Source organism: Helicoverpa zea, chromosome 16 (genome assembly GCF_022581195.2).
Source record: "Helicoverpa zea isolate HzStark_Cry1AcR chromosome 16, ilHelZeax1.1, whole genome shotgun sequence".
In the NCBI taxonomy this organism is placed as follows: Eukaryota; Metazoa; Arthropoda; class Insecta; order Lepidoptera; family Noctuidae; genus Helicoverpa; species Helicoverpa zea.
This window is the reverse complement of record NC_061467.1, coordinates 7,228,584-7,253,982: the sequence shown is the minus strand read 5'-3', so window position 1 is coordinate 7,253,982 and position 25,399 is coordinate 7,228,584. Positions and strand designations below refer to the sequence as shown.

At 37.7% G+C, this 25,399-nt stretch overlaps 1 protein-coding gene across 1 annotated transcript; it reads left to right on the top strand.

Moving 5' to 3' along the window:
• Positions 1–303: 303 nt before the first annotated feature.
• On the top strand, positions 304–25,105 carry LOC124637339 (NFX1-type zinc finger-containing protein 1-like). The gene is made up of 27 exons (XM_047173705.1): positions 304–564; positions 4,102–4,133; positions 4,916–5,083; positions 5,228–5,868; positions 6,987–7,218; positions 7,419–7,464; positions 7,546–7,771; positions 10,634–10,807; positions 10,903–11,967; positions 12,279–12,431; positions 12,919–13,072; positions 13,217–13,300; positions 13,732–14,000; positions 14,811–14,957; positions 15,196–15,370; positions 15,632–15,774; positions 16,322–16,476; positions 16,915–17,104; positions 17,686–17,814; positions 18,083–18,205; positions 18,767–18,925; positions 19,627–19,864; positions 20,389–20,551; positions 21,374–21,485; positions 21,682–21,899; positions 22,515–22,798; positions 22,881–25,105. Exons 2-27 carry the CDS (start codon positions 4,115–4,117, stop codon positions 23,621–23,623), a joined length of 6,210 nt encoding a protein of 2,069 aa, XP_047029661.1. The 5' UTR covers positions 304–564; positions 4,102–4,114; the 3' UTR covers positions 23,624–25,105.
• Positions 25,106–25,399: the final 294 nt, after the last annotated feature.

Here is a 25,399-nt window from a genome sequence, read left to right as displayed (position 1 = left end):
CAGCAACGGTGGCTGGTCTCATGTTAGGAGATTAGCCAACTGCGCAAGACTTATTATAGACTTATTGCACAAGCTTTTGCGCATATACAAAATCATCAAAATAGCAGACCAATCGCACACCAATCAAATGTCAATCGAATACGATTGGTCTTTTATTAGTAGCAGAATGTCCGATATGGTTAAAACTGCTATTACGATCATATTGCGATTCGATTTCTATTCGATTTTGACATTATTAACTTAGGAGAATTGGGGCCCAGGTGCACTCACTATTCCTTCACTCTCATAGCCCGATGGGACGGCAATCCGACATGACCGGAGAGAGATCAGAGAAAGTTTCTTTGTAGTTAAAAATACATTTTCGGCCATTCGTCATTGGAAAGTAAATAATTGTTTCGCATTCAACTTGTCACATCCCTAAACTGCGCTTTGACTCATGCCTCGGTGGATAAGAGTTTTCCTGTCCTCAACATAATACTGCGGAACGTTGAGTGAATCGGTTCATCACATCAGTTGCCTGCTTCAGACAGACTTCTACATTTTTGAAACGGAATCTTGAAAAGTGTGAGTACCTATTCTCATAGTAAATTATTATTCTTCCAAGCTTATAATATCCCAAAATCCCAATGGTGTATTTTTATTGTGTGAACAGTATTCATGTGCATCAGGCTCGTTTAAAATGATTTAATCTGAAAATATTAGGTCCTTCTTAGATATTAGCGTCATTTTATTTTTTTCTGAAGATTTGTTCTTGCTTTACAATATTTTTAAGCTGGAATTAAAATGATTCAGTCTCTCTTAACTCAACCCTATATATATCTGACTTACAAAATGGCTTTTATTTAATACTAGTTTCCGCCCGCGGCTTCGCCCGCGTAGAGTTCGGTTAAGTTTATCGCGTTTCCAAGAGAATTCTTCATAAGTCCGGGATAGAAACCATCCTATAATATGTTTTTTCTCAAGGTCAACTCTATCTCTGTACCAAATTTTATTAAAATCAGTTCAGTGGTTTAGACGTGAAAGCGTAACAGACAGACAGAGAGTTACTTTCGCATTTATAATATTAGTAGTGATGAAAATCTAGTATAGGTAGGTACCTAATCTAGTTACTCTGTCTGAGCAGTTAACTAGGTACCTTCTCGTACAAGTGAATATTCTAGAATAACGCTGACTTCTAGGCATAAGTTGTTCCTTTAGTACCTGCGTTATTGCCGAGAAAATAGTCTTTGTTAGATTATGTAGTTACTCCATTTGAGTACCTATACTCTATCCACGGAAGCAAGAGCTAAAAGGAAAACAAAGAATGACGCTTTTTCAAGATGGCGGTATAACCCGACCGATGACAAAACGTCACATTTTTGTGTAAAATGTTCGCAGTATCTGTGATTTTGTCATCGGTCGGGTTATACCGCCATCTTGACAAAGTGTCATTCTTTGTTTACCTTTTAGCTCTTGCTTCCGTGGATAGAGTATAGTCACTTAACTAAAGGTATACCGTTCTTAATATAACTTTTTACATAGATAATTAAGTACGTACCTGCCTACGTATTCAACAAAGAAAGTACCTACTGCATTAAATAATGATTCGTTATTTGTTATCTTATCAGTTACTTATTGGACCCATTAACATCGATTTTAGAAATTTATTATTAACTAGCTGATCCCGCGAACTTCGTATCGTTTAAACCTTCCCTGGACCTCTACGAACATTTTAAAACCAAAATAACCCAAATCGGTCCAGCCATTCTCGAGTTTTAGTGAGACTAACGAACATCAATTTATAAGATATAAGATAATTTAAATAAATTTTATTTTTGATGAGTTTTCAAATAAATTGTCATATCAAGATTATTTATCTTTTGTTAGTTAAGTACCTACTCAAATGCAGTATAGGTTTGCATTATCTATAGTAACGTAATAAAGAGGAAACATTTTTTGTTTGTTTGTCCCCTAAAGGCTCCGGAACTACTTGACCGATTTGAAAAACTCTTTCATTACTGGAAGCTGCGTTATCCCCGAGTAGCATAGTTTATATTTTATTCGAGTTAATTTTTAATGAATAGGAATTATCAGACAGACGCACAGTAGATCGACGCCATACAAGCGTTGGGACATAGGATATTTAAATATCCAAATGTCAATTTTTGAAAAACGAGTTATGCCATCGTATTTGTCTTCTTATTAGCTGTTAAAAATGTTACTAGCATTTTCTGATTGGACTCTTACATCGAGAGCTATAGCGCAAAATGTGATTTAAATGTATGGGAAGTGACTTAAAAACTGATGTATCTCGAGATTCCCTTCGCCTTTCGACTTGATTTTTTTATATGGTAATAAGACATATATTTGGCACATTTTCTTCAAACAAACATGGTGCGATAAATGTGCCCGTTTTAAGATACAAGTATAGACCGATTTTTGCAATATCATCTACATATTTATTTATAAGTTTCACATATTTTATCTCTGAATCTCACTTCAGTGGTGACTCACTGATATGGTCAGGCCATAACTCATTGGTGCACCGATAATATAATCTCTGGAAATAATTATATACTACTAATGAGATAATTTGTTAATTTTTGGTAATTTGTTATTACCTAAATTTTAATGAGGTGATTAGCTATTTTTTTGAAAAATTAGCTAATTACTTATAAAAGACCTTTTTATTGTTTACAATAAGAACTCGAATCGATTTTTAACATACCTACCCTCATTAGTGCCAATTTTGGAAACCATATAAATAGGTGCATAAAAAACGACTGCTTTTATTTAATTTAATTTCAGTCAACCATGCGCTTATTTATATGGTTTCCAAAATTGGCACTTATGAGGGTAGGTATGTTAAAAATCGATTCGAGTTCTTATTGTAAACAATAAAAAGGTCTTTTATAAGTAATTAGCTAATTTTCCAAAAAAATAGCTAATCACCTCATTAAAATTTAGGTAATAACAAATTACCAAAAATTAACAAATTACCTCATTAGTAGTATATAATTATTTCCAGAGATTATATTATCGGTGCACCAATGAGTTATGGCCTGACCATATCAGTGAGTCACCACTGAAGTGAGATTCAGAGATAAAATATGTGAAACTTATAAATAAATATGTAGATGATATTGCAAAAATCGGTCTATACTTGTATCTTAAAACGGGCACATTTATCGCACCATGTTTGTTTGAAGAAAATGTGCCAAATATATGTCTTATTACCATATAAAAAAATCAAGTCGAAAGGCGAAGGGAATCTCGAGATACATCAGTTTTTAAGTCACTTCCCATACATTTAAATCACATTTTGCGCTATAGCTCTCGATGTAAGAGTCCAATCAGAAAATGCTAGTAACATTTTTAACAGCTAATAAGAAGACAAATACGATGGCATAACTCGTTTTTCAAAAATTGACATTTGGATATTTAAATATCCTATGTCCCAACGCTTGTATGGCGTCGATCTACTGTGAGACGTCGCGTCGGTGAATTACCTAGGTATTCTATTTCTTTTGTAGGTATCGAACATTGATATCAAAAACTCAATCCAATTGATAAAACCCAATTGATATACAAAGTTTTTGTATATCAATGGTATCGAAGTACTTAAATCCTCAATGACTCAAAATATATAAAGGTACCTTGACCTATCAGTTCATCATCATCATCATCATCAGCCTATCGCAGTCCACTGCTGGACATAGGCCTCTCCAAGTGCACGCCACTGAGATCGATTTTCGGCTACTCGCATCCAGCTCCTGCCAGCCGTTCAGTTAATTTTGGCAAATAAAAGTTCTAACAACACTTATACCAAACCTACATATACACACACACACCCACTGATTATAAACACAGTATTTGTTAGGTTTTATATCCTAGGACATGCCTAGGGCATATCATATACCCTAGGCATGTCACTGTAAGCAGTAAACGAAGTCACTATATCCGACTTTTTTTACAAAGAATTTTAAATATACCTAATAATAATTACTAATTGCGTCACAATAAACGGTTGGTCAATACAGGCGGAGTCATAATACCTAAACGGATTCTGCTGTAATATTATAAACTTGCTATGACAATTATATTTTAAACTGTCTGTTTCAGGTGACGAGCAAAGATGGATGAAGAAGGTCCAGGTAAAAATTAAAATAAAAATTACGTAAAGCCCAGTCTCAACAAATTACGAATTAAAATCATTCTTGTCGTGAAAACTATGTGTAAGCTATAAAGAAGTAGCGACACATTATATGTATATGTTATTTTTTGTTATACATAGTTTTTTAGTTCCTAGAAACATTATTGTAGGTAGTAGGCCGGTACAACATAAATAAACAAGGCATGGAATTGAACAAAGGTTTATGCATCAGTACCTACACACTACACAGTATAAAACAAAGTCGCTTTGTCTGTCCCTATGTCCCTTTGTACGCTTAAATCTTCAAAAATACGCAACCGATTTTCATCCGGTTTTGTTAATAGATAGCGTGATTAAAGAGAAAGGTTCATATGCATAGGTAATAACATAGGTAGGTACATTAAATGTGGGAAAATTATGTTATCCCGTGCGAAGCCGGGGCGGGTCGCGGTATCTTAATTTGACGTTATTATTAAACATGTACCTAATGCGCGTAGGTATTACCACAGATTACTATAATAGTAACTGCGGTATTACGTCGGATAATACGACTAGGTAGGTATTATTTATATGAAGAACACAACCATTATTACCAAAAACAGAAAGTGGAAGGTGAAAACAGAATGTGTGAGGGTATTTGGTGTACCTAGACATGTGATGGGCGGGGGCTTCCCTTTGATTTAGGTATCTCCATCCACGGAACACAAATTATAGATTGCCAAACATTAACCCACGCATGTCCGTCGTTCTCGCTTTAGATCCATACATAAATATGTTTTTCAGGACCTTCAAATTGGAGAAACAGACAAGGCAATCGTAGTTGGTCCAGAAATGAGAACACTGGACGATTTGCAAACGACGATTATTCTCAACGCAACAGATTTCCACGCACCAATGTGCACATGAATCTACAAAATGAAGACAGACAGATGAGACGCATTGACGGTTTCGGTAGGTACCTATTATTGTCAAGAGATTTGAGTAATCGAAACTTAAATGCAAAAGTGACCTAGTCAAATCACGGGGAATAGTTTTGTTTGGTATATGGTAGGTAATAAAGTATTTTATGTATGGATTAAGAAAAATATTTTTTAGGTCAAGGGTATCGCCGAAATGACGGTATGCCCAATGAAAATAATGACCCGCCCCGAAGACATGACATGAGAGGAGGCAGAGGAAATAATATGAGGGCAGGTCGAGACCAAGACAGGTTTAGATTCATAGGCTTCAAAACACTGGAAGATATAGCAGGAGCGGATGAAAAGGATGTTCTTCAGAAAATAAATGAAAAACGAGAAGGTTTTATGAATCTTTTAAATTCACCAATCGAAAAACGTGATGTTTTTGTGTTACTGGTCGAAATATTAGCAAAAATAACTCAATCTCCTTTTGTGGAACTAAAATCAAAACTGATTTTCGATGTTTGTAATTCCGATTTTTTTAATTTTTTGCGGCTATATTTAACTGATTTGCCTTACGTGGAAAGCAAATCTGCCAATAATTTGTATTGGAGAGATCAAAGTGAATTTTGGAAGAACTTTTTTATATTTTGTGAGGATATCGTCGATACGGCTCCAGCTTTAGCTCTGAAGAAGTGTAGAGTGCTGATAGAAAGCGTGACTAAAACTTGCTTGGAATTTTTACAAGAAAAGCATGGGTTCAATTTGCCCGAATCTCTTGTCTTAAAGTTGGATGAGATTCGCCAGAAGATGACTGCGTACACCGATAGATATCAGGTAAGCACAAGTTCCACTGCTTCACAGTGCTAGCAGTATGTAGTGCTAGGCTAGAAGGCACTAGCACGTTATAAATTCGTTTGTAATTTTTATTTTATAATGGGAACTATATTTTTTGTCACCAAAATTTATATTTGTCATCAAGTTGTATCACCTAATAAATAGATCTATCGCCACGAAATATTTTCGTTCTCAGATAAACAAAGAGTGTTCCCAGGTATGAATTAGCAAATTATTGTTAATATAATGTGTAAAATATGAGATGGATTACCAATAAAATTGTAGTGCATTACATGAATATAAACTTCGTTCTTATAATAATAGTTTTATTACTTAAATAATAGCTTGGTGCTCAAAATGGTAGATCTGTCACCAAATAAATCGATTAATCGATCCCTGACTGCGACTCCTTTTTATTTGTTATTTTGTCACCAATACAGTAGTTACATTTTATTTCGTTCAGTTATTAAAATAATGTATTCGTTACCAATTTAATACATCAGTTTATAATTTTAATAAAAATATGTTCAAAGGGAAGAGGAAGGGAAGGGAGACAAATTGGCGCGCTTTCGGGCCTCAACGAATGGGTTGTAGGTTGGTTGTAGGTACGATCATACGATGCGGGGCGCGGGCAGTGAGATTTTTAACAATAAATATTGATTATTTTGACTTTGATTAATTGTTTTATTTACTATTCAGCTAGAAATTTAATTTAAATATATTTATACTACCTGTGGAAACTAAAGCCCTTGGGGGGAGGCACATGGCCAGTTAAGTAGTAGACTCTTTTGGTTGAAATGATGATGACGACCACCCTACATTTTTAGACCTTCATGAAATTTTCTAGTGATATAATATATGATTTATTGGTGATCTCTTTAAATTAGTTTGCTTAAATACTATTAGGACAAACCTATTATAATACATACAAAATCATTTATTTGGTACTTGACCCCATATCTCCATGATTTTCGGTAATTTATTGTGGAAATGATTTTATATTGTTTGGTGACTACATTTGGTGACAAATCTACTATTTTGAGGGCAAACCCTATTATTTAAGAAACACAAAATGAATTAAATTGGTGACAGCTTAAATCATACCCTTTTATAATTAGCAGCCGGAAGGAAAACGTATGGGAATAGATAATATGCACGATCCAGAGGTGCAACCCCCAGAGAGCTTTCGTACTCTTAGTCTGGTACCAAACAAGGAAGATTTAATGGGGTGCAAACCGTTCCTGCGACCGAACATTATTGCAGGCGGATATAATGACGTGGAACATTACCTGGACGTGCAATTCAGATTACTCAGGGAAGACTGCTTTGGACCATTCCGGGATGGCTTAAGTGAGTATTATTGTAAATTTAGATAACGATAGATTTTTTCACTGAATTAAATCTACCTCATCATATCAATGACTTTAATAGGTACTTACATTTAAATATTTATATATTCGTTTACGAGTTTTTGAGTTTCAAAAACTTTAATTTTTATGGTAGGTAGGTACATACCAAACGTAATAAATATAAGTTATATTTTTCAACAGATCAATATTTGGGAGATCCTAATAGAAGGAAATACGATCACGTGCGGTAAGTAGACGTTTTCATTAACCGTATCATTTTAATAACCGTCAAAAGCCGGTTTTCACTTTACAATTTCTTCTGTTACAGTATATTTCCTAACGTACGATTTGTATGTCCATATGTGGACAATCTGAAAATCGGAGCCATTGCTCAACTTGATACGAAGAGCAGCAAGAATTTCCAACGCACCAATTGGGCACATAACAAGAGATTCCTATTTGGTTCTTTAGTATTATTTACTAAAGACAATTGTCACTCCTTTATGGCTGCAACGATTCTAGACCGTGATGTGAATCTTCTGTCGAGTGGCAGGGTAAGTGAACCTTTACTTTATCTATGTACTCGAAAGACTTTAGCCTGCCCTATGGGCAAAAAAAATAAAATCTATGTACCTATGTATTTAAGTTGTGTCGTTTGAAATAAATACATAGAATCCAATAGGTTATTACTGTTTATTGTTTCTTTAAGAATACTTAGGGATATTTAATGCACTTTTGCATACGTTCAAACCAGTTTTTGAAATATTTATTCCATTCCAAAGAGGGGGTAGTCAAAACGGCCTATTTGCAAGCGTCACCAGCTTCTTCAGGTGTGCTGAAAGTTAGACCACGAAGAATTTGCTTAATTTTGGGGAATGTAATAAAATAGTTAGTGCTTAAGTAAGGGCTGTCAGGTGGATGATCCAAAATTTCAACATTTTGGGAATTCAAAAACGCATTTATTTGGCGGGCGGTGTGCGAACTTGCACTGTCATGGTGCAGGATCATTCGACGTCTTGATTTATTTTTTCCAAATTCGGTGATGACCTTGTGGCAAACAAATAGTAGTATACTAGTCAGCGGTAACCGTTTTGTAATATTCTAGTACAATAGTGGGGAGGTGGCCACCCTTTGCCATAAACGAGGCAACCATTTTTCTTTTAAGTGATTCTTGAACGAACGACTCCGGTCGGTTTTGGCTCGTCTTGGAAGACCCACACAGTTGACTGCTGCTTCGAATATGGATCGCAAGCATATATCCAAGACTCGTCACCCCTGACTATATCATAGACATACTTTGACTATCCTCCGTTAAATCACTGCGGAGTTTTGCGACACCAACTTACTCGGGCTGTTTATTGGTCGTCGCTAAGCAAATGGGGTATCCAACGAGAGATCAACTTTTTTACGCCAAGTTCTTCGTGCAGAATTTTTTGGATAGTAGTCCCTGAAATGCCCACGGATGCCTCTATTTTACAGTGTGTTACATATCGGTCTGCGAGAATTAGCTGTCGCACGGCGTCGATATTATCTTCCGTCATGGCGTTTTTTGGACGACCTTCACGTGGCTTGTCACTGAGGCTAGAGTGGCCACGTTGAAATCCTAAATATTAGCGTTCTACGGTCCTAAGGCATGATGCCACATTACTAAATACAGAACTAATCTCTTCAAAACACTAAAGTCGCGACAACCCCCTTTTAAAGTTCTAGAAAATTATCACACGCAAAGAAGACGGATCACAATCCATACAAAATTGCCCCACGTCCTATAACAATGTGACGTACTCAAAAAAAAGATAAAAATGTTAAAAAAAATATGGCATACTCTCCAATTCATTTTTTTTACACCTTCATACGAAAAAAATGCTTTAAAAATTGTTCAGGCGCTATTATGAAAACATCGTTCATAGGACTATTTATGGACTATTTTATAAAATTATTTTTTTGTTTGATAGGGTATACCTCACAGGTGGTCCCATATTCATCTGGTCCGGATCTGATGATGGAAACCCTGAGAAATCCAGGGCAACTTTTGAAAGTTGTAGGCATGCGCAGGATAAAAACTTGACTATAAGGTGTATGTCTTATAACAATATGCAACAGTGAAGGTTTGGAGCTGACCCGACGATGGAGACCAGAGAAGGTCGAGGGAAATCGACAGCAAAATATTTAAACTACCTCAGAAGTCGGTGTCTAATGGATGTACCGTAAGTTTATTTCCCCAACGACTTCTAGGCCGATGCTCCTAAGACTAGTTTTTTTTTTGCTTTTCAGTGTTTTTGGAAGTTTTTTTATCGTAAAAAGTTTTTTTTATTTTTGGCTTTTCAGTGACAAGCACAGTTGTCACTATCCGCATAAGTGGAAAGTTCTTATCAATACGAATAATATAAGCCCAAACACGAGGCAGTTCACATATTCAGTTGTCCAGTTCCCTCGCCCTTCTCTGGTCTCCATCATCAAGTCAGCTTCAAACCTTCACTGTTGCATATTGTTATAAGACATACACCTTATAGTCAAGTTTTTATCCTGCGCATGCCTACAACTTTCAAAAGTTGCCCTGGATTTCTCAGGGTTTCCTTCATCAGATCCTGACCTGATGATTATGGGACCATCTGTGAGGTATACCCTATCAAAACAAAAAATAATTTAATAAAATAGTCCATAAATAGTCCTATGAACGATGTTTTCATAACAGCGCCTGAACAATTTTTAAAGCATTTTTTTCGTATGAAGGTGTAAAAAAAATGAATTGGAGAGTATGCCATATTTTTTTAAACATTTTTATCTTTTTTTTGAGATACGTCACATTGTTATAGGACGTGGGGCAATTTTGATCCGTCTTCTTTTCCTTAGACATTTCCATTTTTACAACCGACCTGTCACGTTTGAATGGACGATACAAAAAAACTATTCGACCAATTTAAAAACATTCTTTTGTTTTCGAATTCTAAATTCAAGAAGATGAAAGTGGCATATATATTTTTTTTAATAATCGCGGGAAGTTAGCAAACGACAGAACTTAAAAGGCAGCCTTACGTATAGTATGCTTAGTCCTTCCTTGTAAAATCCTATAATTTAGGTTTCTCGATTCAACATCAATTGGAATATAGGTACCTACGTGAAGTAGTTATTATTAGGTACCTACAAGAATGCAAAGTTTTTTTAACTGCTTTTGCGTTCAAATTCTTATAGAAAATAAAAAATACAATTTCCGAGATTGGGGCGAATGTCTTTTTGCGCATGTATAACTGAAGCAGGTAGTACCCAGTTTACATAACATAAAAGTCATTCCTAGTGCTTAGTGCACCCACTTCAACTAATATTTTGACCTACCAAAAGATACAATATATACCTAGATAAGAAATGTATGTGAAATAGTTTCATAACTGACACAGTTATAATTATTTTATTTTCAGCTTCCAGTTTCAATAATTGACGCAGATATTGATAATAGTATCTATAACGACGATAAGTATACTATGATAGAAAGTGAAGTTTACTTTGAGCCATACTATCATGTTTTGAAAGCTCTACAAGAGCCTACATTTCCACAACATTTAGCAATGCAGCAGTATATTGTCAAAGTTGATGTGAGTTCCTACAGGCAAAATTTTGCCATTATTTGAGAAGTTAAAGTATTCCTTCAAAGCCTTTGTAACATTACAATATTTTTTCTCTTTCTCAGGCGGCTTCCAAACCTCCCGCTTATTTGACTGCTGAAACAGAATTCGTCATAAAGGATGATAAATTAAAAGACTTACATGCTGAATTATTAGAACTTCAGGTTGATGGTATTTTCGGCTCAGATAGTGACGATGAAAACATGCCTGGTGTTATCATGAATCAAAATCAAATTAAATTCAAAGTTCTACAACCTGAGACGTGGCCCACGAAAGAACAGCTTAAGTTTAACGCAAGCCAGTACGAGGCATACCGGTTAGCGCTCACCCACGAGTTTGCCGTCATACAGGGACCACCGGGCACCGGCAAAACATATATCGGCATTCAAGTAGCCAAAACTTTGTTACATAATGTCAAGTCAGATGGGAATTGCCTCATGCTTGTTATATGCTACACTAATCATGCCCTTGACCAATTCCTTGAAGCTATCTCGCATATCACTAAGTCTATTGTCCGTATCGGGAGTCAATCTCGAAACAAAGCAATGGAAGAATTTAACTTATCAAACTTAAGAAGCAAAGCCCTGAAACGAGATCTACATAGATCTCATATTTTTTTCATGGAACAAAAGGAACTTTTGCGTGAATCTATTATAAATCTTCAAAAGGCTCTAAAGACTCTTGATATCCTTAATTATGGGGTCCTTAGTTCCTTCGCTCTTAGAGAATATGAAGAAGTGCCGGTTATCAATCTTCTCGACATGTATTACAAAGAAAACAGAATGGAGATCGATGACCCTATGGAATATTGGCTGTTCGAAGCTGCGCTAGAATACAACTCACCATATCGACGAAATTTCGAGGATTGTCTGTTGGATTATGATGTTTCAACCAACAACGAAGATGTTGATGAAAGAAGGGCAGAAATGATTCTAGAAAACGAGAAGGAATCTCATGAAAAAAGATATTTAGAAAGTTTTGTGAAGACGAATGCCTCATTTTTGACGTCTAGCGCTAAGTCTGAAATCCGTACGCTCATTGCATTTTATAAAGAGAGTCGTGAATTCAATGAAAGATATAATTTGCAAAATGCAATAGTAGACTTGGATTCGCGTATAAACTTATTTAATGTGAGTACAGCAGTATACTTACCCACTTAGCCAACTATCATCTTTTGTAAACTTTCAGCAGCTGTATTGTTTCTGAGTGACCTGACCTACATTTAAAATCAATCAAAATGCGTTTATTCAAACTTGGCTGCAAAACAGCACTTTTCGAACGTCAGAAATTTACAAAAGACAGCCCAAAACGCCCACCCTTCCCCACTTCCTATGTGTTTTTGCTGGGAAGAAGAAGTGGCGCAACAAACTCCCCAGCAACTTAGAGAGTAAGATTAATTCCGATCGCATAACATTCATGTTTGTTATTATATCTGTTTTAGGAAATGGTAAATGTACGTCATCGCGAAGTGCGCTTGCATCTACATAACAGAACAAACTTTTCTGCAATAACTACCCAAAATCGATGGGCACTGTATTTCACGTGGATACGAAACAAAATACCAGAAGTAAAAGAACAAATTGCACACTTGCAGGTTGGTATCTACAGTAAAAGCATGTTAGGTACCTTACAATCACTGACGCTCTTAAAACACTGGTTGAAATAACAATATCAGAAACGTAGATATAGAGAAATACTTTTTTTAATTACTTTATTTCTTCCCTTTATAACGCGTTTTTGTAGCAGGTATTCTTTTCATTTTCGTCATGCCTATTTTTTAAGCACCCATTTCACATCTCTCATCTCCTAAGAGCCATGGTAAGAAAAACAACCCCAAACAGCCTTAGGCACCTACTACAAAAACATAAACATCTGATGAACACTTGTCTAAAAACTGCTGCAAAAAGGACCTTATTTTAACGTCATAATCTGACATTTTTTTTAAGTGTTCAACAGACGTTTAAATGTTTTTGTGGCACGACGGTAAGTGTTTCGGCAAGTCTGAAATTAGCTTAGCTGCGCAGTAGACAGTCGCGCCAGACTAAATCACAAGGCTTAATTGGAATAACCTATCATTCTAGGCGTCAGTAAACCCTTCAATCACAGCGTATGATGAAGCTCGAATGATGATGGATGTACAATTGTTGAAAAATAAACGTGTTAAAGTTCTCGGCATGACGACCTCCGGAGCAGCGAGAATGAGGAAGCTGCTGCAGGCTATTGCACCCAAAATTGGTAAGTCACATAAAACAACTTATTTGATTTGTATCATAAGACACACAGGATCTACTTACCTATAGATTTAAGCAAATCATTGAGGCCACAATAAGTGTAGCTACTTGAAAACTGAAAATTCCTAATTCTTTTTTAATTTTACAGTAATTGTGGAAGAAGCAGCAGAAGTTTTGGAGCAGCACATAATAACTTCACTTACGCAGGACTGCCAACATTTTATACTCATTGGTACGTAATCTTATGCTGTAGCCGAAAATTTTGGCGCGCGGGTCTATATTGATGTAACATTAATCTGGTACATAGGTAGAAAACAATTTCATCTTCATAAAAGAAGAATTCATTTTTAAGTTTATTTATATATGTATACATCATATTGGTACCAAACAGCTCTCCAGTGCTAAAGATCACTGAGATTATCCGTGGTCGGACGAATGTAACAACAGACAGACATAAATAATAGTTTACTTTGTAACCAAGCTATTGTCAGTCACGCCCCCCCCCCCGCACCCACTCACCCCCGCGTGGACCGTGGGAGTGTCCTGAACGAGCTTTCTTTATGCAGGATTTAACTGTACCTAGTTAGGGATTATAAGGTGGTCCGTTTTTAATACCTACTTAGTTCAGGGGTTCGAAGGTCAAAATGGTTGTAATTTCTGCAGGTGATCATCTGCAACTCCGGCCATCGGCGGCTCACATAAAGCTAGCTAAGCAATACAACATCGAGGTGTCGTTGTTCGAGCGAATGATCACGAACGGCATGCACAGCCGACGCCTCAACGTGCAACATCGCATGAGGCCGGAGATAGCTGCACTCATCTCTCCACACATTTACTCGGACTTGGAAAACCATCCATCAGTTGAAGAGTACCCAGTCGTACCTGGCGTCGAAAAAAGTGTTTACTTCTTTACCCACGACTATAAGGAAGAGGTTAGTCTTACTGATATTATAAATGTGAAAGTAAGTTTCTTACTTTCTTTGCTTGACAGTCTTTAAAGAAAGGTTACAGGTATCTACTCCACCGTGAGAAAGGACAATAGGCTGTTTTTAATACGCTTTTATGAGGTCTTCCTACATAAGATGTAGCTGTGTAGGTACAAGAATCTAAGGTAATTTGATTAACCTTCTTCCAAGGATAATGACTTTATAAAACAAAATTTTGTTATTAGGGTTGTAGCGTCACGAAAATTGGCAGCTGTACAGTCGAACTGGGGCTCGAATCTCGATTCTGCTAATTTTACATAATTACCTAGCGACTTACATTCACATCCTACTGAGATTCAATCACGACTCAATTACGATTGAAGCATACCTATGTGGCATACCGCTATTTTTTCTTTTAAATAAACGTTTTTATCCTTTTCTGTCATTCGTTAATGAATCATATTATATATTATAACCGTATAGACCAATCGCAAACCAATAAAATGACATTGGAATACGATTGGTCTTATATAAGTAGCAGAATGCCCGTTAAGGTTAAAACTGTTAACGCGATAAAATTATTCCATTGACATTAACTTAATTATAAACCAAGCAGAATCGAGCCCCTGATCTGTTGAGCGAGCCGGAATATATGAACTGGAACTTCTTAGAAAAGTCTTGTAGTGAACTTTTACCATTTTTACGTGCATTTATGTGTTTTTTTTTTTACTTTAAGTTTATTTTTCTGGGTGCGGGAAGTAGTTGTCTCAGGTTGAAACGCTGGGAACAGCTAGTATACATTTGTTTTTATTTCAGAACTTACACGATAGCAATAGTCGAGCTAATTTCAAGGAAGCGGATATGACGCTAGCGTTAGCAAATTACCTGATGCAGCAGGGGTACGTGGCAGATGACATCACAATCCTTGCCGCATATTCCGGCCAAATGTTTTACATGAGGAAAGTACGTATGTGATTGATTTACGTCAAAATATAATAATAACAAATAAATGTGCATTAAAAAAAACTAGTCAGATTTTAAAACTGAATTGTAAAGTCAAATTACTTACGCAATTTTCGTGCTGGCCAAACACAGGCCATTGCGCTAAGATGATCACAGTAAAATACTTAAATAATCTGAAAATGGCTCTTATTATTCTAACCATGAGTATTACAATTCAATATGATTAAATGCTTCTCAGGAACGCCAGAATTATGCAAGTTTAGCGCACGTGAAAATTACGGTGGTTGATAACTACCAAGGCGAAGAATCGAAGATAATCCTTTTGTCTCTTGTGCGGAACAATTCAGAAAATAGTATTGGATTTCTTGGCACAGAAAACAGAATTTGTGTTGCACTGTCTCGAGCTAAACAAGGTTTGTAAAGTATCACCTTTAGTTTTCTTAACGTCAGTTGCACAAAGCTCCATTAAAGTTAAAGCTTCTTTAAATCTATTGCTGACTCTTTCTTTGTCAACAAGATAAAAAGTGTCAGCAATAGATTTAATGAAGCTTTTTTAGGTAATCATTAGCATTAAGTAGATATATATTTCTTCCGACTGAGTTGGAAGGAGGGTAATTATTATTAGGTGTATATTAATCTTGTGTATTACTTACTAACTGTTTTATAATTTGTAGGATTTTACATTTTTGGCAACATTGATATGTTGAAAACCAAATCAGAACTTTGGAGAAAAATAGCAACAACATTGGAGAGTAACGGCAGCTTAGGATCGAAGTTGATATTAAAATGTCAAAATCACCCTGATCAAATAACAGAGGTTTGTATGATTTGTATTAGGTTCGTTTACCTACTTTTATAAGTATACATATATTCCTTGAAAAAATGAGCAAACTACGCTAGACAAATGATGGTGCACAAGGGTACCTACTCTCTATTTCCTCACTTTCATAGTCTGATGGGACGGTAATCCGACACGACTTGTGACTAAGAGATATGAGGCGCAGGACCGATATTACTCTCCGAGTCGGCCGTTTTGCAGGATAAATTCTCGAAAATATGTGCATAGAATGCAATAGAATAATACACTTTATCTCTCGTTTAGAATCCTACGAAATTTTATAATTTTCCTAGGAAATGTATAAACTTGCGGGTCTTTATTTTTTTCGGTGACATAATCTATATAAATAAAAATGAATTGTTGTTCGTTAGTCTGATTAAAACTCGGGAACGGCTGGGCCGATTGAGCTGATTTTGGTTTTAAAATGTTTGTCGTAGTCCAGGATAGGTCTAAACGGTGAGCAAGTAAGGAAAAGGCGGTACGAAGTTCGTCGGGTCAGCTAGTAAATAATATATTTGGGTTCCAGATATCGACACCGGAGGATTTCAGCAAGTTGCCACCAGAGGGAGGGTGTTTCGAGAGATGCAACTATCAGTACCATTGCGGGCACAAGTGTCAACTTTACTGCCATGGATACGATCGTGAACACATCAAAACTAAATGCACTATGAACTGTGAAAGGTACATTTTAGAAAAGCCTTTTATCAAGTACCTTTTATCGTTAGAAAGCTTGCTCTTGGTTTATTTTATACTTACCTACTATCTATTTCCCTATAACATTGACTTCTACTGCTTCTACATGCTTATATTAATGTCTGCAGAAACAAAAAGGCATGTAACAATTCAGGGTATGATTTTAAATCATGTGATAAAAATAGATCTTAAGGATCAATCTGAGTTATCTTTCAACTAAGCCAACACTCGAGCATTTACTCGTAAATTAACTAAGATGTGGAGTTCTGTCCTATATCTATGGACCGCTGAAAAAAGGGGTTCGACATAAAAAGATAGTCCATTTTTTGTCAACTTTTTTCATAAAACGTTTATTTTGGATTTGTGCAACTTTTTGTTATAAAGGTATCCAATTTTAAGAAACAGTCAAAACCTTTTTTGTTTCAGAGTGATTTGTGAGCTGGGCCACGTGTGCCCACTTAAGTGCCGCAATGATTGCGAACCTTGCAAAGTGTACGTATTGAAGAAGCTGCCTTGCGGCCACGATATGAACGTGTTCTGCCATCGCGAACCAGATGACCCAAAGAACCAGTGTCTTAACCAAGTTGAAGTTACCCTACCTAATTGCGGACATAAGGTAGGTGAACATCATCACCATTAGCTTTTTTGTCGTCCCACGGCTGGGCACAGGCCTCTCACACAGAGAAGGATTGAGAATTACCTAATCATCGCGCTTGTTGAATGCGCGTTGATTTCAGATTTATAAGTCCAAGTTTCTTCGAGATGTTTTCCTTTACCTTTAATCAGCCATCGGTATCCAAGATATACTTAGAAAGTACTTACAAATAAGGCTTCGGTACCTACTTGCCTGACCTGGAATCGAACCCTGTGCACTCATACTTGAGATTTCGGTTCTTTAGCCTCTAGTAGGCCACCACGACTTGAGGTAGCTAACGGTTCTTATTATGGCTTTACATACGTTTTTCTCAGCGAAACTAAATACTGCTACGCCGTAGCAGCTACGGGTGCTACGGCCTCTAGTACGATGGTCTATCTTGGCGAGTCTGATGTCTGAACCGCTTGACTGCATAAATAACAATCTTTTCTCATCCAAAAAACTCACTGATACTTTCTTTATACAGAGTCGCCACTAAGCCACTTCAATTTTTAGTATCGACATTGTATCAATCGTTAATACTCCATTTTATTATTTTACAGGCCAAGAAAGATTGTTACAGGGATATTAACAAAGTGAAATGTCCAGAGGACTGCGTGTTTCGTTTGGACGAGTGCGGTCATGTTTGTGTTCGCAAATGCCACGTGACTGACGACCCTAACCATAAAAAAGTGAGCTATGTTTTTTTGTGACATTTTAATATTATATTAAGCAGTTATCGAGTCCCTGCGCCGAAATTATTTTAAGGTATTAGTGGGTCCATATGGGCGAGGGCGTGTGCTCGAAAGTTATCTGCGACTTCTGCGGGCCGCCATTGAAATCTTAATCGTTCTTGCCGAAAACTGTATCCAGCTGCATGCGGTTAGCCTGGAAGCTTGAAGCAAGAAGGCTTGCTGGAAGAAAGATGTTAGAATATAATGAGAGTTGCGTTTATTTCAGTACATATGTACGAAGCCATGCGCTCGCGCGCGGGCGGGCTGCACGGCCGAGCTGATCGGCGACCGCGGAGACCATCAGTGCAGGAAGAGGTGCTGCGACAAGTGCGACGACTGCCACGTGCAGGTGCGCTCCTCAAACAGCTTACCAAATATTATATCTATCTGTTGTTTAGCATATCTCTTCTTCTTCGCGTTTATCCCGTCCCGTACGGGGTCCGCTTTCCGTATCTTCTTTTTCCACTTCGCTCTATCCTGAACGTCTTCCTCTTCGAGTTCGCAGGGTTCTTTCGCGTACCAAAGATAGAAAAACAATACTTGTAAGGGGCTAATGTCAAATTCCATCTCTAATAAGCAAATCAACAGATATATAAAATATTAGAAACGGATGTTGCCCGATTACTCGAAATATTACATCGGACAAACCGGATTGCTATGAAAATATTAAGTGTCATTAGGCTTTAAAGCGGTTATAACCATGCCCGAATAAGCGCAGCAAGCGCTGATTTGAAACGCCGCTTATTGCTAAATATTTATTCAATTCTGTTTTTGAATTGTATTGGCAAGTGAAAATTAATTTTAACCGACTTCAAAAAAATGAGGAATGAGAATGTTTATTCGCGATTATCTCACGGTTGGCTGAAGCTATTTGGATGTGGTTTTCAGAAGAGTATTTGTCTGTGTGTAGGTTGATAAGAAACGGTCGACATGTAAGCACGTGCAGCGCGTAGCGTGTTGCGAGAACATTGACGAGATTCCTTGTCAGAAGAAATGCGCACGCATCATGACATGTGGACATCACTGCAAGAAGAAGTGTTCTGAAATGTGCGGGGACTGTAAACAAATGGTAAGTATGTTACTTAACAACAACTCGAACATATGTATTTTGAAACAGTTGTCACAGATTTCAAAATAGTTGCGACTCATATCTTATCTTAAAGATTTAATTTAAATCTCACAATTACGTCCCTCTCTTAACTAGTTCTATTATAGTAACTAAGTACTAGGTTCACTAAAATCAAATAATACCAAGTGAAATAATGAAAACAAATCATCATCACTAAATTCATAACTTTCTCGGATAAACATAATACACAAATACTCCGTGTGAGAGGAGGCCTGGGACTCGATTCTCCTAACGATTCACATTCGACTGCGATCCAATCCCGACTTGATTAGGTACGATTGAAGCGTACCTATGTGGCATTCCGCTTTTTTTTCTTTGAAATAAACGTTTTATCCTTTTCTGTCATTCAATAATGAATCATTTTGTCTGCAAATGATTTACGATTGCAATATGATTGTAGAGCAAACTACCGTATAGACCAAAATCATCAAAATAGCAGACCAATCGCAAACCAATCGAATGTCGTTGAATTACGATTGGTCTTATATTAGTAGCAGAATGCCCGATATGGTTAAAACTGCTATTGCGATCATATTTCGATTCGATTTCTATACAATTCAATTTTGACATTATTAACATAGGAGAATCGGGCTCCTGTGCCCAGTAGTGTGGACAAAAAAAAACTACAATCCTATTTTCAGGTGACGAAAGTAATACCGGAGTGTAAGCATGAGGTGAAGGTGCAGTGCATGCAGGCGGCGACGCGCTCGCTGTGCACGGCTGCGTGCGCGCGCACGCTCCCGTGCGGGCACGCGTGCCGCGCGCGCTGCGCCGCCGCCTGCGACGCCGCCGCCTGCACGCAGCCCGCGCGCGCCGTGCCCTCGCCCTGCGGACACAGCGTCACGCTGCCGTGCAACCTCGCCGCCGCATACGATAAAGGTAACTTACCTTTTCATTTCCGACTTACGCGAATATGAGACCCTTCTTCGTCTTCCTCCTGCCCTGCAATATATTATGTCTGCCACTTCAATTTTTCCCTGTCACTCGTCATACTGACACTCACTCCCTTCTTATTCATGCCATCTTTCAGGCAATCTATCTATCTTTTCTAAGCCTCTTCCTCTCCCTCCATCTACATTCATACTGTGCACCATCTTGGCACACATTTTGTTGCATGCGTATCAGCTCTCCTCGTTACATTCCCAAACCATGACAACCTTGTACTTCTCTGTAACTGGCGCGAATATTACACAATAAGACTACTTTTATGGAAACGATAGAAAAATAATTGTCTCACGTACCTATATCTGCGCTCCGACATACAACGGGTTAAGGACGGAAACAAACAATAACGGTCCTTGTCCCCCGAACTCTCGCATTTTGGCGCGCTACTTTCCTAGGAGATTCCATCATGACGTTTCCGCTAGTCAGTTTGATCTCCATGGTGGTTGGTGGTATCGCAGGGCTGGTGGACGGGGCGGGCGTGGCGGCGCAGTGCCGCGCGGCGTGCGGCGCCGAGCTGTCGTGCGGGCACGCGTGCGGCGGCAGCTGCGCGCGCTGCCAGCACGGCCGCCTGCACGCGCCCTGCACGCAAGTCTGCAACCAGAACAACATCTGCGGACACCAGTATGCATCATTCGTTAAGGAAACACGCTTACGTGTCGTGTCATATCGGTTTCATACATTTCATATGGTAAGAGAGTATAGAGTCTGTTGTCGCAACACGTGTTGCACACGCAACACTTAATACATGGAACCGATGGCTTCTGGCGCGTCACGACACGACACGTAAGTGTGTTTCTGCCTTTATTTATTCGTACCGCACTGCCGGGAACGGGCCTCCTCTCGCACAGACAAGGATTGAGTGTTCATCACCACGCTTGCTCAACTCACGTTGGTGATTTCAGACTTTATAGTCGAGGTTTCCTCGAAATGTTTTCCTTCACCTTTAATCAGTCACTGGGGTGTCTAAGATATATTTAGAAGTTACCTACAAACTTAGAAAACTTGCTTGGTTAAGTACTTTCCTGGGGCCCGATTCTGCCAAGTTAATAATGTCAAAATTGAATAATTTAAATAGCGGGCATTCTACTACTAATATAGAGGTAAGACCAATCGTATTCCATTGACATCTCATTGTTTGGTATTGGCCTGTCATTTTGTCTATAAGTACGGTAGTTTTCTTTCTCTACAATTATATTGCAATCGTAAACCATTTTCAGACAATATCATTCATGTTGAATCAAAGAAAATGATAAAAACGTTTTCACATACATACGCTACAATCGTAGCAATGTAATTGAGTCTTGATTAGAACTCAGTCGGATGTGAATCGTATGTCGCTTACATAAAATCATATCGATAAAAATAAGCATAATTCTTTTACGTCTACTAAAACAGCCAGCTTATAAGCTAATGCAATTAATTAATTAAACTTATATTTAATAGGTGTCAAGAGCCATGTAATCAAATCTGCCCGCCATGCAAGATGTTGTGCGAAGTAAAATGTCCACATTCGCACTGCAAGAAATTCTGCGGTGAACCGTGCATGCCGTGTCAGGTGAGGATTTTCTATTATTTACAACTATCTACCTATTGATTATTTATTTATTTTGTAATTAAAAGTCCTATCCCTCCCCAAACCACCTTTAACACCACAAACCCTTCAAAACCAGTCAGGAGAAAGACGCCGACATACCATCAGTGTTACCCTTTCTCCACAATGTCAATATTAATTTAAAAAAAAAAAAATCCAGGGGAAGTGCTATCGCTTGTGCCCACACGGCGCTTGCTCGCGGCGCTGCGGCGAGCCGTGCGACCGCGCGCCGTGCGACGAGCGCTGCCCGCGCCGCCTGCCCTGCGGACACATGTGTCGCGGCCTCTGCGGCGAGCCCTGCCCGCCCGTCTGCAACGTCTGCCGCCCCGACGACTTCCCCACCGACTTCCTCGGCGACGAGTACACCGATGACGACAAGTCAGTCGCATCTTCTACATTCTGTTACAGCCTTTTTATCGTCCCACTGCTGGGCACTGGCACTTAATCAACACGCTTGCTCAATGCGGGTTGGTGATTTCAGACTTTATAGTCCATGTTTCCTCAAGATGTTTTCCTTCATTCTTTTAGTCCTAGATAGCCCATTTATTGGGGAAGTCTATACTTGAGTACAAGAATTAGTTCACAGGGATTATGAGTGGAACCTCGTGAAACAGCTGATATATAAAATTTTATATTTATTCAAAAATAAACATCATCTGCCAAATCCAGTGTTGGATTCAGCTTCCAGCCTAGAAGCAGCTAAGTTCCTACCAGTGCTTTACATGGAGCGACTGCTTACCTGACCTCCTCAACCTAGTTAACCGGGCAAGCCGATACCTCTTGGTAAGACTGGTTCTCAGATGTTCAATCAAACGACAGCTGGGACAAATAATGTATCTAAAAAAAGTGTCGCTGCAAAATGGACCTTATTTCAACGTCATAATCTGGCATTTTTTTAGACAAGTCTAAAACAGACGTTTAAAAGTTCTTGTGGTAAGACGGTTAACGTTTTATGAACACACCCCATACGTTTACTTTTTTATCTTATTTCAGATTTATTTTACTTAAAGATTGTGGTCATGTTCTTGAGCTGGATAACATGGACACCTTAATGTTGGGTGACCAAGAGAACATAAAAATACGGACTTGTCCATTTTGTCGTAAAGCTATTATTAATACTGCAAGATATAAGGATGTTGTTAACAAAATGTTCAAGAATGATATAAATCCTATTAAGGTACGAGTTTACGGCACAAACCGCCAAATAGGCGAAAAAATCAAGCAGTTACGCGGAAATGTAGCAGTGTTCTCCGAAAAATATGATGTTATCTTGAAGGGTATGTAATAGTATTTAATTGTTTTTCGTTTGTTTCTGTATAAGACCCAATACTTATGATTTTTTTTTAAATATTTTTTTAGGATATCCAGAATTGAAGACGACGTTTGCAAATTTTGTAAACCTTGTTATAACACAAAATAAAGTTTCACTTCTGCATTTGGAAATGGAGTGTGTATACCTCAATATTTTTGAAATGATCGTAGAATGTTGGCAAAAATATAAAAACAATAATGTTATAACTCTAAAACAAGAATTACACAAGAATATCAAATTACTTCTCGAAGTGCTCAAGATCAAGCCAAAATCCAGAATTCCTATTAAGATAAGCCAACAACTACAAAAAGATATTGGCAATGAGATAAAGCGTTTGAATGTAATCGTGCAATTTTCTAAACTTCTTCATGCTGCAGAACAAACTAAAGGCGAACCAAAAGTGACACAGCATGTAGAGGCTGCGAAGGCTATCGTGTTCTCCCTGTCTGTATTTAACGAAGACGAGGCTTTAAAGTCTCTCAAAGAGTTGCAAACGACTATTAAATCAAGTGGGGTTCTCTTTAAATATGAGCGTCAATTAATAGTGCAAGCTATAGGCTTGAAAGCTGGGCACTGGTACAAATGTCCTAACGGTCATTTCTACTGTATTGGCGAGTGCGGCGGCGCCATGCAGGAGAGCGTGTGTCCCGACTGCGGCGCGCGCATCGGCGGCCGCAGCCACACGCTGCTCTCCGGCAACGCGCATGCGCCAGAAATGGACGGATCTAGATTTGCTGCGTGGTCGGAGCAAAACAATATGGCTAATTTCAATGTTGACGATATATTATAATCAGTTAATTTAAGTGCTTTAAGAGCTTCATTCACATCACACTAAGATAAGGTCGCGTTCTTTGCGAGTCAGCAATTTTGAGTTATTCCCGCTCGGTAACACCCTTTCATCAACACTGTTGACGATCGGGAAAAAAAAGTTTCGTTCGTTCACAGTGTTGACGAACGCTACTTATTATATTTAGAGTAAAATCGTTATTATGCACATAATAAGACCACTTTTATTTTCTAGTTAATTGTGTTTTAAAAGATCTAACATAATCCATTAAAACATTTAAAAAATCCATGACATTTTATTTCTATATTTTAAAAATAAAAACCACCATTTGTGGACACTGTGAACGAACGAAACTTTTTTTTCCCGATCGTCAACAGTGTTGACGAAAGGGTGTTACCGAGCGGGAATACCCCGCAATTTTTGGCATAACTTATTGGCACGATCGTCACGTGATTAGTGTCGTTATTTTGAGACTACACCTACGGTTATGTGGATGTGTAGTGCTACCAACATCACAATTTTACAAATTGCTTTGTTTCGACACGTGCTCAACGTGATTTTTTTTATGGTGGGTGTCCATTATGTTGTTTTATTATTTTTAATGATTCATATACCTACTGGGTAATAATTATTCTAGTTTGACCAACATTATATCAAATTATGCAATTTATTAATATTTAATTAGTCAAAAATGCAAAGCTTTCGTATTTTATATTTTCTCTTTAATATTATGTAAGTACCTACCTATATTTAGTTTTATAATGACTGTATCCGAAACTTCTACTTCAGCCTCGCTAAGAAAGGTATGTCGGATATATTGACAAGACACATGCATATGCTGCGTTACATAGGTAGATACCTAGGTACCTACTATCAACTAATGGCATGCATGACCCACCTTAGGCATATTTTCGTATAGGCAGTCGTCAAATAAAAAAAGGGTTGAAATTTATTGTTTTGAAAATTCAACAGACTTTTCGACAGTGGGTCATACATACCTACATGTCATTGGTCGATAGTACATAAAAAGTAGATTTGTGAGACTGCAATGTAAAGTTACGTTTTGAAAGCGACTGCTGCCGATTGCACGTGCTGTTCCAAAACCATTTTATATCAAAAGATACAAACCATCAAACCAATAGTGCAGTTGCAGTCGACAGCTCGCATCCAAAACGTAGATTAGTTAGACCGCCCCGCGCGGCCAATTCGACCATGGGTAGTCATTGTAGTGTGAGTTCGAAGATGTGAATTTGAGGCCTGATAAATTCAATGTCGATTAAAAATTGGAATCATTATCACATTGATCACTGAGAGAAACAGTTTCAATTTCTATATCTATATCATTCAATCGCACGACTGTCATGTTTTTTAAAATAAGTTTTAAGTTTTGCTGGACTTTATTATACCTAAATATAAAAAATATATTATAAATAATTGTGATTTGTTGTTCAAGTAATAATCAATAAAATGTTTTATTGCATTAGAGGTGTTATTTGTTTTTATTAAACACACAACCGAAATGAAAAGAATACCTAATCATTATTTGATAACAATGAAGGTTAGGAGTTCCTGTGAATTGGAATTATCTGAGTAAACCCTTACTTTGAGTGGGCTTGTATTTTAAACGGATGCAGATAACTGTGAGGCCACACGGCGAGTTTTGATTAAATATAATTCGCCGTACAAACGGCTACACGCGCTCAGCGTCGCATTATAACTCTGTGGCAAAAATATCCATAAAATATCACTAAATAAAAATACAAAAACTCATAAAAGCTT